This window comes from Molossus molossus, unplaced genomic scaffold, assembly GCF_014108415.1.
Source record: "Molossus molossus isolate mMolMol1 unplaced genomic scaffold, mMolMol1.p scaffold_m16_p_10, whole genome shotgun sequence".
NCBI lineage: Eukaryota > Metazoa > Chordata > Mammalia > Chiroptera > Molossidae > Molossus > Molossus molossus.
Genome location: NW_023425345.1, coordinates 84,131,532 through 84,144,977, shown reverse-complemented (window position 1 = coordinate 84,144,977; position 13,446 = coordinate 84,131,532). Strand labels below are relative to the sequence as shown.

Genomic DNA, 13,446 nt, shown 5'->3' with positions numbered 1-13,446 from the left:
ACTTTTTATGATCGATCACCATGTTTGAATTTTAATATGTATCATAAAAATTCTGAGGATTACATTTTATTTATATTTGACCTCGACACTGGAAAGTTCACTCTATTTATGTGTTAAAATTTATTATACAAGAACTACCAAAAAATTGAGACCAAAACAAATAGAATTAAAGAGTAAATTTATTTTTTAATTGTCACAAATATAGAACTCATTTTAATATTTTCTTCAGTTTTTGGTCATATTGGGAACAGTGTCTTTTATTTCCTTTTGAAAATCTTTTCAGGAACAGTTCCCTTCCCTTAAAAAAGATATTTGCTATGCTTTGTCTTTAAGAATCTGTAAACAGAATAAAAGAACATGATTTGAGAGTTAACTAATCTCTGGCTATTCTAAATGGTCGCTAAAGCTCAAATTGCTTCTTCCCCAGATGTGTAACTCTTAGCCAGGCAGAAGCCTAGAATTTCCCTGATCATAAATGTATTTATAAGAGGTTGACTATTATTCATTGCAACTTATGTATTTGTAAAGAAAATATAAATGAAGCCAAAGCCAAAGAATCTTAACCAAAACAAGCCTAAGGCTGTGAACAGCCACGTCTTTTTGCTTGCCTCACTGAGGATCTAAGTGTATGCTTTTGGAAAAGATTAAATCCCCCTCTAATTTAAGAACTAATAAATTTTAGTCAAAGACTAGGACATAATTTACAGAAAAGAACATTTGATTTGACAGTTAACAAGTTAGTTACTTATACTGCACAATGAAACCTTCTTAACAAAATCTTAATACCTCTGCCTTTAAGTGTATTTGCTATTCAGGTTACTTTGGCAGACTGTATTTATATACCTATATATATATATACCCTCTAAAGAAAATATGTTTCTATTAGGAGGAAATAAAAAAGCTGAAGAAAGAACTGGAAAATGTTGATCCTTCTTTTTTTGAAGAAATTGAAGATCTGAAGTACAATTACAAAGAAGAAGTGAAAAAGAATATTCTTTTAGAAGAAAAGTTAAAAAAACTTTCTGAACAATCTGGAATTGAATTAACGAGTCCTGTTGCTGCTTCTGAACAGCTTGAAGATGAAGAAGGAAGTCCTGTTAACTTCCCTATGTATTAAATAGGGTCAGCTGTGACTAATTTTAAATTATTTAACTATTATTAATTTTTAAAGTTCCATCTGGAAATCAAGCAAGTCTCTGATCCAGTATCATGTACCTTTACCTAAATTTGACTTTTTAGTAAATAAAATTATATGAAATTTTAACATATTACAAAGGTATATATTTGAAAATTTTTAGAATAAGTTATGACTATCAAATAGGCAAGCTACAGTGAACTTCTGTACATTCATAATGTTTTTTAAGTTTTTAGAGAATGTGAGGGTAAACTAACAATTTTAACATTTAAAACTGGAGTTTCATATTACTTACCTATTTATATATGTGTATGGTTCTTATATAATTTTATATATATATTTATATATAAATATATATAAATAAGGCTAAGCCATATGTCTTGTTAAATATCTAGCAAGATTAAGTTCAGTTTAAACTATTTAATTTTGAAAGTAAATGATCCAAAACTGTTGGTTTCATTGTTGTCTTTAAATTACTACCCAGTTACAATGGACAGAATCCCACCCTTTATACAAGCTGGGGATCTTACTATTACTTACTATTACTTACGTCCAGCGGTTAAAATTCACTTGCTGATTCTAAACAAGATTTGAATAGGTATTTCCAACTGGGATATTCATTTCTTCAAATGCTAGAAGACATATTGCTCCATTAGACACTGAACAATAAACAGGAACCTTGAGATATTTTCACCTTTCAAACACGGTAGAATATTCAAGATTCAAATATAACAACAGAGCTGGTTTTTAATTACATTTCTAGGTTACACATCCAGTGTTATATCTTTCAGCCTACTAAATTTCTGATGATCTATTTTTGAAAAATGATTAAATAAACATTTAGTATCAAAAGAATATTTGTTCAGGTTCATGTTAATAACAACTGGTTTTGAATTCAGGTAAGTATCTGCAATTGGCCAGCATAAACCAAGATGATGGCGATGGACCTGGAAAGAGAAAAAAAGGGTATTAGTTTTAACCTGTATTATCTTCATTCACTATCTGCCAGGCACTATTTAAGGCTCCACTTTATCATTTCACAGGTGCTTCTCCTCCTGACATATTACTATTTATTTGTTTATTGCCTATCTTTCCCATTAAAACGTGACCTTCATGAAGGCAACTAGACCATGTATTTCTAACACCTGGAAACATGCCAGGAACACCGTCAGGCAAAAATTTCAGTAATACAGTCTGTTGATGAGTACAGAAGCTAGCCAACTGTGGGTAGAGAGAGAGTCTAATCAAAGGGAGTATCATGTGACAGACTGGCATTTTCTTCTCTGTAATTATTTGAGTATAGTTAGAACATATACCGTGTGTGTGTATGGAGATGAGGGTAGAGGCAATTCCAGAAAGTTTAGTAGGGCCCAGATCATAAAAAATCTTAATGTTATTAAACAGTTTTATGCAGGGAAGTAACATTCTCATTCATTTATTCTCATTACAGTCTCAGTAAATACTGAAAGTTAACAGTTAAGAGGATAATATAGTAACTCAAGTAGGAATCTTAGCTTAAATTAAAATTAACAACTAATTGCCTGGCCAGTGTGGCTCAGTGGCTGAGCATCGACCCACGCACCAAAAGATTGCCGGTTTGATTCCTGGTCAGAGCACATGCCCAGGTTGTGGACCAAATCCCCAGTGGGAGGCATACAGAAGGCGGCCAATCAATGTTCTCATCAATGTTTCTGTCTCTGTCTCCCTCTCCCTCTCCCTTCCTCTCCCTCTGAAATTAATAAAGAAAAAAAAATTAATTGGTTGGAGAGAAAGATACAGATTTAATAGATCAGAATCTGTAGGAATTCATAATTGGATGTATGAAGTAATGGAGAGCAGGTTTAAAAATGATATCTAAGTTTTTGGTTTCAGTGAATTGTTGGAGTCTGGGGATTGGTTTAGGTTTGAGCATGATGAATTTCAAGAACCTATGAGAAATCAAATAGACAAGCCCAAGAGACAGACAGCGCACAAAAAATAAAATAATTCATTCTGTATAAATTAACTGACCCTTGCCACTCTTTTAACGCAAGAAACTCTATAACCAAGTAAGTTTGGGAAATGCTAAGTTAAACACAATGTAAATGCTGAATTAAACAGGATTAAATGCTGTCGTCACAGAATGTTTCAGAGAGTAGTAATATGCAATATGAATTTCCAAGAAAGGAATATGTAATTTGCAGGGTTTTCCAGACACTTCATCACTTTAATTCTGAAGCACATCTAGAAGAACCGATGCCCACAGAATAAATGCACCAGGAAACCAACTTTATGATACAAATGGTGGCATGTGAGAACAAATTAAGTTTCTTGAGTGCATCATCAGAATTACTGCAATTTGTAGAGTATTTCAGTGCCACTTCTACTTTTTGGGAACATAGGGGACATCATCCCACAAGTTATTTTCTGCCATTACCTTGATTAAACAGCCATCACTGCAATGCCATACTATTCCTTCAATTTTACCCTCTCTGCAGCCTTCAAACCAGGACAACAGATCACTGTGTTTCAAGGTCGGTAGATTTCTTATTTGAAATGCTCCATGTGGTATAAGAAGATGTAATGGATGCTTCTTGCTTCCTAGACCTAAATGGTAAAATCTTGCCATTAGCCATACAAAGTTTTCATAAATGGAAAATTCACCTCTCCAGATTTAAAAAAAAAAAAAAAAAAGGCTTTTAAAATATTTAAGAATTAGTTTACCAAAAAGTTTAGTTGGTTTCTTTGCAGAAGCATTCTCACTCAAAAGTGGCACTAACCTATTAAATCTAAATTCTACCTTTGTCTACTCTATACCTGGGGTCCACACACTATGACCTGTGGGCAAAATCCAGCCAGATGACTTTTTATAAATAGTTTCAATGGAACACAGCCACATCTACTCATTTAAGTACTATTTATGGCTTAAGAGGTATGGCCCACAAAACCTAAATATTTCCTATCTGGCCTTTTACAAAAAACAGTCCAACAACCCCTGCTCTACATCCATTAGCTACATTCAACTGTTATTCAGTATTTGCCAAATAGCCATGCCATATTTCTGATAACTTGTAGAGTTACTATCTTAGCTTCTTTCCACCTGCCAGTCAGTCTGCTTCTGGTCTTTATATAGACAGGGTTTGCCATTCAAGCTGTAATGTTCTTGGGTCTGTCTTCATCCATCCCTGTCAATGTACTCCATAGGACCCTTGGGACTTGTACTCAATTCATCATAGCTTGATATCCTATCCATTGCCAATTCTTTATTCACTTTACACGCAGCTATTAATTAATGCTTACACTAATTACCTAGATATGGTAAGCACATCATGATTTTCATTCAGTTCAGTTCACCAAATTTTAAAAAGCCATGAAAAGTTAAGTAAGAACTATTCATACCTAGTTTTGTTATCACAGGAAAGAACAAGAGGCTAAAAATCAACATTTTGGACTAATAAAATGATTAGGTAAATTTCTCCATGGAATTAGGAGAAATGACTATAATCCTAGGCTTCTTAATTCAAATGTATTAGTCATTTCTGTATGTGTGTGTGTAAGCTGAACTTAGGTTGTCTTTATAAATGAATTACTGAACGGAAAAAAGGCTTTACTTACCATATGGGTTTCCATTAATATTTGTTCCTATAAGCTCCAGCGTCTGTTCTAAGAGATCTGACAGTGGCACTGCACTAATTTCCAAAAGATTGGGATCATCAGGATGATGCTTCAGTACCAGGGCGATTTCAAATTCATAATGAACTACCGAGGAATGCCAGCAATACTGTTTGTTGTTTTTCTCCACTGGTACCCAACCTATCATTTAAAGAAAAAAGTGGGGTTTTTGGCACTGTTTTTCTCTACATTGAGACAAGGTAATTTTTAGTAAATTTTCCATATTTTCTGGATATTCTATCACACACAGATATCACTTTTAAAATCAGCAGAAATAACTTTAAATCATAATCAATTTTTAAACTATAAGGTTTTTTATTCTCTTGACAAATTAACTTGATTTAGCACTACAGAGCACCCAGCATTTTTACTAGAAAATTCACCTTTTCAGTAAGAATTCAACATTCTAAGATATAGAATTAAAGTACTTTTTAAAATTACGTTCTCTACCTTCTCTCCAGTTTCGGAGACAACAGACACATGCAGTAACTATTCCACAATTTATTGTACTGTTCCCATATTTACTGAAAAATGTATTGATTCCACATTTGAGTGTTACTTCTATTCCCATCCAACTTCAGATGCTAGAACAGACTTCCTCACTGTGCTGTGACATATACACCATTGTGACCATCATAATCTTTGGCCTTCATTACCCAGATTACTGTAATAACGTCTCTGTTGGTATACTAGTCTCCAGTGAAACCCACCCCCATCCATTTTTATCATAGACCCATTTAAAAAATTTTAATTTAGTTCTGCTGTGTCCTGCTTAATAATCTTCAGGATAAACTTCAAATTCCTTTAGTTGGGATACAAACCCTTTTAAGATCTGAGCCCATTCCACATCTCCAGCCTCAATTTTTATACCCTCCTCAAATGTCATACACCCAAACATTCTAGCCAGAATAAGGTATTACGTAAAATTTCCAAAAGACTCCATGATCTCTTCATGGGAATTTGCCTAAGCTGACTTCCTCTCAGCTAACTCCTGGTTCAGGACAGATGTCTTTTCCCTTAGAAGCCTCCCCTGATCACCACACGTGGAACTCTGGATTCTTCCTCTTCTCTAACTGTAACCTGTGTACTCTTCCCCTTTCATTCGTAAATCATACTATTACTGATGGGTTTCCCCCATGTCTAGAGATCTTTGAGGATCAGGGTTCTGATCTTCATTTTGTAGAACCTAACAGTACTTTGCACACTATAAATACTCAAGATATGCCTATTAACCTGAACTTTAATCTGGGCTATCTTTTTACTTGGCACACTTTTGCAAATATTTTCCCTTCCCCAGTAAAACTACTTGTGAGAAACTTATTTTCACCTCTCTTCACTGAAATAGTCTTCTAGGATCTTTGCAAAAATTATACATACTGTTATCTGCAATCCAAAAAGTAAAGGCTTCTTAATATCTCATTTCAGAAAAGATCAATTATATTGTCTATTGTGACAACTTCAAGGTTATTTACACTCAACACTTTATTTTCACAGACTATAGGTAGTGAACTGTCTATCTTAGAAGTGATTCTAAACCTGAGAGGACATTCTAGATGTGAAACATCTTTGTATAAACTGTTACATAACATAAATTAGACTCAGAAATTTTATGCTACACAAATAAATACTATGAAAAACCTGATTAAAATTAAATTCTGTAATCTCTGATGAAATGGATCTTTTGTTCTTTATACTAGTAAACACAAAACTGTATTTTAGAAGAGATTCCATGATACCGGGAATGTGTCCATTTTCATCAGGCATGGGATTTCCATTTAACTGTTCAATTTCCTTCGCTGGTATCCAGCACTCTGGAACAGGTTTGAAGTCCTCCTCAACATTCCAAAAAAATTCTAAAAGAGTTAGATAATCTTACATGTGGCAATATTTTTAAAAAATGTAAAATACTGAACAAATTAAAAGTGGGAATATAGCTAATAAACCCCATAATATCAGGTATCGTATAATTATTCTCCATTCATTATCACTACAATATGACTATACTTCTCAGAGTTAGGGTACTAACACTTTAACTTTTCAATTTTGAACACACCACTATTTGCAAATACAGGATAACAGTCTAAAGTAGCCAACGTTCCAGTATGTGTAGATTTAAGATAAATTTTTAATGCAGTATGAATACAAATATATATATATAGGTTATAGATTATATATATGAATGAGTAGATATGCAATGATGAGTGTATATCTACTTTAAAAATATTTAGAAGCATTTTAATTTAATAATTAAAAATATTAATAATCCTTTGAGATTTGTGTCTGATTTATAAAATGATATGGTTGGCCCAGCTAGTGTGGCTCCGTGGATGAGCATCATCGATCCATGCACCAAGAAGTCACTGCTTGGATTCCTGGTCAGGGCACATGCCCAGCAGGATGGCCCAATCCCCAGTGGGGGGCGTGCAGGAGGTGGCCAATCGATGTTCTCTCTCATTGATGTTTCTTTCTTTCTTCCCCCTCCTTTCCTCTCTCTAAAAACAATAAAGAAAATAATGTTTTTAATAAAATTACATGGTTGTCTCTTAGGCAGACAAAATAAAAATGTGTTGTTCATTATAATATGTGTATGTGTGTGTAACTTGTATGTTTTAATAAAATTGACTTACTATAATGAAGAATCACAGAAATGTTAGGAAAACATTTTAGAATATTTTTCAAGAAAATTCTTTTACATATAAAGATATTCAATTCTAATTTTCTTCTTTTCCCAAAGTGCTTAAATTGTACAAAAGGATATAATGTATAGAAACACCACAGCAAGAAATAAATCACAAAATTTTACCTATTTAAATCATGAAAGCTGAAGACAAAAAGACCTACTAACCTTTTGAGTTTTGTTTTGAATGTAGAAAATTTTTAAATCTTTTCTCAGCTAGTTTGTTAGGTTTTCTATCTAGTCGAGCCCACAGATACGGTTTACCTAAATAAGTAATAAAAAGAAAAATATTAAGAGGTGATGAATAAAACTTACCTTAAAAGACATTTCATAATAAAATTTTTCTTCTCTAAGAGAAGCAACACTAGCAGATAAACTGGAATAAGCAGTCTAACAGACACATCCTACCTAGCAAGCAGTACCTGCTATTAAGACTTCGTTTTGGTTAAAGAATGATGGGGATGAGAGAAAAAGGAAAACATGTGACCCTTTCGTTAGGCCAAATGTTATTATAACTAGCATCTGTGAGAAACTGAAGCTACCTCCACAGTAAATGGAAATATGACAATGAGATCAGTGGGATGCACGTGGTCTCAGTGAGATCCCTGGAGGGCTCTGCTGTTGAGGCTGGTTCCTTAGCAGGAAGGTGCCTTTGTGACCAGCAAAACCTAGAAATCCCCAGCTGAGACTCTACTTTGGAGTCCCCGTTTGAAAGGTGTTCCCTGCACATATCCGGGGTTCCTGGTTTGAGAGGGCGTGTCCTGCTAGAGCCTGGAGTGGGGGACGGAGGGGGCTAGGAGCTTCCACCTGGCCTCTCCTAACCCTTTGCCGTGAGAGTTTGACGCTGTGTTGCACATCCTTACTTTTAATACCCTTGCTATACTGCATTATCCTCCACCTGTAATAAACTGTGGATTTGTAAGCATTGTCACTGCTAAGTTTTCTTTAGCAATGCAACCTTATTCAACTGCCTCCATTATACGTAATCACACATGATGTGATTCAATCACACATTGAAATTTATTTAATATAAATACAGAGGAACCTGATTAAAATTATATTGTCATTTCTGGTTTAATGGACCTTGTTCTTTTTACTAAACAAAAAAATTCATTTCACTCACATCCATTACAATGGTTACTATAAAATAAATAAATAAATAAATAAATAACAAGCATTGGTGAGGATGGAGAGAAATCAGAAACTTGTGCACTGTTGGTAGGAATGTAATTGGTGCAACTTCTATGGAAAATAGTATGGGAGTTCCTCAAAAATGAAAAATAGAATTATCATATGATTCAACAATTCCACTTCTGGATACATACCCACCAGAACTAGAAGCAGGGACGGAAGAGAGTTTTTACACCATGTTCACAGCTCTACTGTTCACAATAACCAAAAGGTGGGAGCTGACCACATGTACATCGATGGAAGAGCGGATAAACAAAATGTGGTCTATACATACAATGGGATATTAGTCTTTAAAAAGAAGGAAATTCTGACATACACTAGAAATCATAGACGGACTTTAAGGACATTACTCTAAGTGAAATAAGACAGTCACAGAAAGACAAATACTGCCTGATTCCAGTATTTGTACTGGAGGTACCTAGAGTAGTCAGAATCATACAAAGTAGAATGGTAGTTGCCAAAGGCTAGAGGGAGGGGAAATGGTGAGATGTTTAATGGGTACAGAGTGTCAGTTTTGGAAGATGAAAAGAGTTCTGGTGATAGATGGTGGTAATAGAAGCACAAGGTGAACTATACACACCACTGAAGTGTACACTTAAAAATGGTCAAGGTGGTAAACTGGGAGGTAATTTCACCATCCAAAAGAATTAAAAAGATTATTTCTCTTTTCATTGTATTTTTTTCCTTCATATAGTGAACAATTTCGCCCTGGCCAGTTTGGCTCAGCGGTTAGAGCGTCAGCCTGCGGTCCGGAGAGACCCGGGTTTGGTTCCCGCTAAGGGCGCGTACTTCGGTTGCAGTTTGTCCCCGGCCCTGGTTGGTCGTGCGGGTGGCAGCCACTCGATGTGTCCCTTCACGTCGATGTTTCTCTCTCTCTCTCCCTCCCACTCTATCTGTACAAAAAATGGAAAAATATCCTCGGGTGAGGATAAAAAAAAAAAAAAAATATAGTGAACAATTTCTATTTGAGTTTCTACTTTTTCTCAAGTACATTAAAATAAAATAAATCGGATATATTGTCAATAATAATGAAAACAATGAACCAGAACTGGGATCAGCTGTAGGGTCAAACGTAGGCTCTGTTACCAGTTCAGTCCTTCATTAATTATATGGTCTTGGACAAATTATTTAAGTTCTTGGAGAGCTTATGGTACAAATTAGAGATAACCTGTACAAAGCAATTATCATACTGCATGGCCCTTAATGGGTATTAAGTAATAAATAATATTTGTAGTTTTATTTTACCTTTGTAGGTAGTAACGTAACAACATGTTCCATCCACTTTTTCTGTTGGAGTTGCACTGTATATATCTGCATCTATTGCCTTGTGACTTATAGTTTCAGTTGCCAAAACTTTAAATGTCTTAAAAAAGAGAAGAAAAAAAAAAATGGGTTTCACACAGACAGCATCTATGCCCTTGCACACACTCTCACCTGGAATATTCTTTTTTTTTATCCTCAGCGGAGCACATTTTTGCATTTACCTTCAGACACAGCAGGAGGAAGAGAGGGAGGGAGAGAGAGAGAAATATTGATGTCAGAGAGACACATCAAGTTGCTGCAACCCACACGACCCCAACCGGGGCCGGGGACAAACTACAACCAAGGTACGTGCCCTCAGCAGGAACCGAACGCGGGCCTCTCTGGTCCACAGACCAATGCTCTAACCACTGAGCAACACAGACCAGGGCTCACCTGGAATAGTCTTAATTTCACTAGTTCTAAGGGGCAATTTTCTGTTTATCCTTAAGACAATTTAAAAAGATTTTGTCCATAAAATTCTCAGGAGTCATCTCCTCCTTTCTACGCTATCACAGCAGTACCTTTTTTCCACACAAAATGTTCACGTTTCTTTAGCCACCATAATGAGCCTGACGCCAGGAACCATGTCCTATGCAGTGCTGCATCCCTAGCACAGGTGTTCAGTACATTCACTTATTAATTTGCTAAATGCCTCCTGAGGGTTAAGCATTGTTCTTGGCCCTGAAAAAATACAGAGGTGAACAAAAAAGTACCTGTCTTGGGTGCAACTTTCATTTTAACAAGGAAGACAACAGTAACAAAATGCAGAATACAAGGTTAGGTCTGGTAAGGTCTAAGAAGAAAAACAAGGAGGGGCCCTTTCAGCTTTATTAGGAACAAACTGCATATTTATGATTTTTCTATTGTCAGGAAGACAGGCCAAAAGAGCATCCAGACAGGAGAAAAGGACCATTTCTAGGGTTCCTACCAAACTCTTCATGTATAATATTTCATTTCTGAGAAATGCTTATGCCACTGCTTCATAGTCTAAATTATTTAATGTAACATTCACCTTACATAATGGGAAAAAACACTGCACAGTACAAGTATTACACTCATATGTACAGGATTAAGACTAATAAGTGGCAATACCGTTTCAGAGTCGAGTAAACTTAGGAAAGTAACCTCATTCTGGTACTTATTCAGTACTTTAAAAACTGTTGTTGTTTTTTTTACTTACTGATTTTGGCTGTGGGGCGGGGAGAAAGAGAGAGAAAGAGGTCAATTTGTTGTTCCACCCATCTAAGCATTCATTGGTTGATTCTTGTCTGTGCCCTGACTGGGGACTGAACCCACTACCTTGGTGTAAGACACTCTAACCAACTGAGCTACCTGGACAGGGCCTGATTCGGTGTTTCTAAGATAAAACTAAATGGGGGGATTTATTACTAATTTATGACATCAGTATCAGAGGATATCAATTTAGCCTGTGGTGAGAGAACAAAGGTCTGGCCTAATAGTGTGTGTGTGTGTGTGTATGTTTAAATTTATCAAAGATCCTAGAGAGGAGATCACTCTGCTCGTGGTGCTCTTGTGAGTACAAATACCTCTTCCATGTTAAATTACCTACCACTATGGCCATCTCCAAAAGACAACATAAGATACAAAGGGGTGACAAGTTCTTCTCTACTGCCATTAAAGGCTAAAATATATCTAGAAAAACAAGGCATGTGTGTGTAAGAACTAGTAAGACAGTTAAGTAGAGTGATTCTCTACGATTCTTGGGTAGGGACAGTCACTGGGATAACTAAGATTTCATAGAGACGGTCTGATTCAAAAAATAAAAAATTTTGGAGGTGATCTAGGTAAAGTACATAGCAAAAATAGAGACAGGATTGTGCCTGGTATGCTCACGATTTAAAATAGACTTTGCTAAAACAAAGACTTCACCTTAAGTGAGGTTAGACAGTATGTACATAGGACCTGATGAACAGGAAGTCTTGAATTATAATTAAGGATGTGTATGCTATGCTATAAGCAATACTATAAGCTACTTTTAACAGCAGAGGGGCAAGACAAAGGGCTTCTTTTTCCTTGTGGAGGGAACCTGTACAAACTATACTTCCCACCCAATATGAAAAGCTGAGAATCACAGCTAGACTGAACCACCACCCACCATTCAGGATGACAATGTTTCATATAGATTAGGTTAGTTAGAACTTAAAAAATAAAAGCTTGACAACTGCTACAGAGATTCAGTAGTAACTGTGGGGTTTTAACTGGGGAAAAGCATAATGATGATCATTCTGGTGACAAGATAGGAGGATTAGGTAGTTCAATAAGCAGGGTGTAAGATATTAAGAACTACAACAGTGATGACAATAGAAAGGAGAATAGAAAGCGATACAAGCATCAAGGTGAATGCAAAACTGGCATGACCTGACTCCAGGGTTCCTTCTTTAATTCAAAAGTATTCATCACTGCCCACCATGTGTCAGATCCCAGAAACTTTTAGTCTGGAAGATAAGCAAAAGGCCAATGCGAATCATGTCAAACATACATGATGGTTTTGTATGATGAGCTGGAAGCACCCAAAGGATAACTGGGGATTCTGCTCTCAAGGGCTTTGATATATATTAAGAAATTATCCTGATAAGGTTACTAACTTTAATCACCAGTATTTACTAAGGACCCTCTAGGTGTAAAACTCAGTGCAGAGGGAACCGGACATCTTGAGGAGGGAACACCAAAATTAGAATTAAAGGTAATTACTGGTATGAGAGGTCTGCTCTTTAGTGACCAAAGGAGGCTGCTTAGAACAGGTAAAGCAAGTCTTCTAAACACTCCACTTTGTCACCATCCTCTTGAAAAAAGTAAGGCTTGGACTGCGGTGACTATGTAAATACTTAAGGAGTTTTCCCCTAAAGCAGTAACCTGCGAAGAAAGGAGTGTTATTTAAGATGTGGATTTTCCATTTCCACGCGAGGGCAAGTCTGGATCGCCCGTCCAGAAAAATTCTCCTGTCCGTTTCCTCCCTTGCACCTGAGACGGTACAAGGACCTGGAGCTGAGGTCGCACCAGCCCCACCCTCCACCTCCCCAGCGAAACCTGCAAACCGACCCGGGCCTACAGGGCGGCCCCCGGGGGCCCCGAGCGCGCGCGGGCGCCCTCGCCGGGTGGAAGCGCAGCCAGCGCCGCGGGGACACGCTCACGCGCGGCCGCCCTGCTACCTGATGCTCCCTCTTGGCGGAGGGCTCCTCTTTCACCTCCGTCACAAACACACACGGCATCTTCCGCTGCACCGAGCCCAGGCGCCTCATGGTGACCCCCACGGGCAGTGCGAGTGCAAAGCGCGCCTCCGAACAGCGGCGAGTCCCGGCGGCGAAGGCGCTCCGCAGTCGCGACCAAGGCACGCACACTTCACGCCAGGCACGGCCGCGCCCACGTCCCCGCAGCACCGAGCGTGGGGCGGGACGTACGCCCGGAAGCGTGCCTGGCCGCGGTGCCTGCTGGGAGTTGTAGTGCTGGCGCCGAGGCACCGCCACGTGCG

At 37.3% G+C, this 13,446-nt stretch overlaps 2 protein-coding genes across 4 annotated transcripts in view; one reads left to right on the top strand and one right to left on the bottom strand.

Moving 5' to 3' along the window:
* CEP290 (centrosomal protein 290) overlaps positions 1-1,130 on the top strand; it is a 101,058-nt gene extending 99,928 nt beyond the window's left edge. The window contains exon 53 of the mRNA XM_036251095.1: positions 887-1,130. Within this exon, the coding sequence (XP_036106988.1) occupies positions 887-1,117 (231 nt within the window). The 3' untranslated portion in view covers positions 1,118-1,130. The remainder of the gene's footprint in view (positions 1-886) is intronic.
* CUNH12orf29 (chromosome unknown C12orf29 homolog) lies at positions 242-13,301 on the bottom strand. 3 transcript variants are annotated; one of them, XR_004958289.1, is made up of 8 exons: positions 13,127-13,301; positions 9,900-10,017; positions 7,632-7,727; positions 6,523-6,639; positions 4,730-4,927; positions 3,552-3,721; positions 1,676-2,082; positions 242-336 (listed from the first exon to the last, which is right to left on the bottom strand). XR_004958289.1 is itself a non-coding variant. In XM_036251096.1 (7 exons), exons 1-7 carry the CDS (start codon positions 13,214-13,216, stop codon positions 1,900-1,902), a joined length of 972 nt encoding a protein of 323 aa, XP_036106989.1. In that variant the 5' UTR covers positions 13,217-13,301; the 3' UTR covers positions 1,521-1,899. The 3 variants fall into 3 exon arrangements, 1 of the variants encoding a protein (XP_036106989.1); XR_004958290.1 differs by having other exon boundaries at positions 1,686-2,082; XM_036251096.1 differs by lacking the exon at positions 242-336 and having other exon boundaries at positions 1,521-2,082.
* Positions 13,302-13,446: the final 145 nt, after the last annotated feature.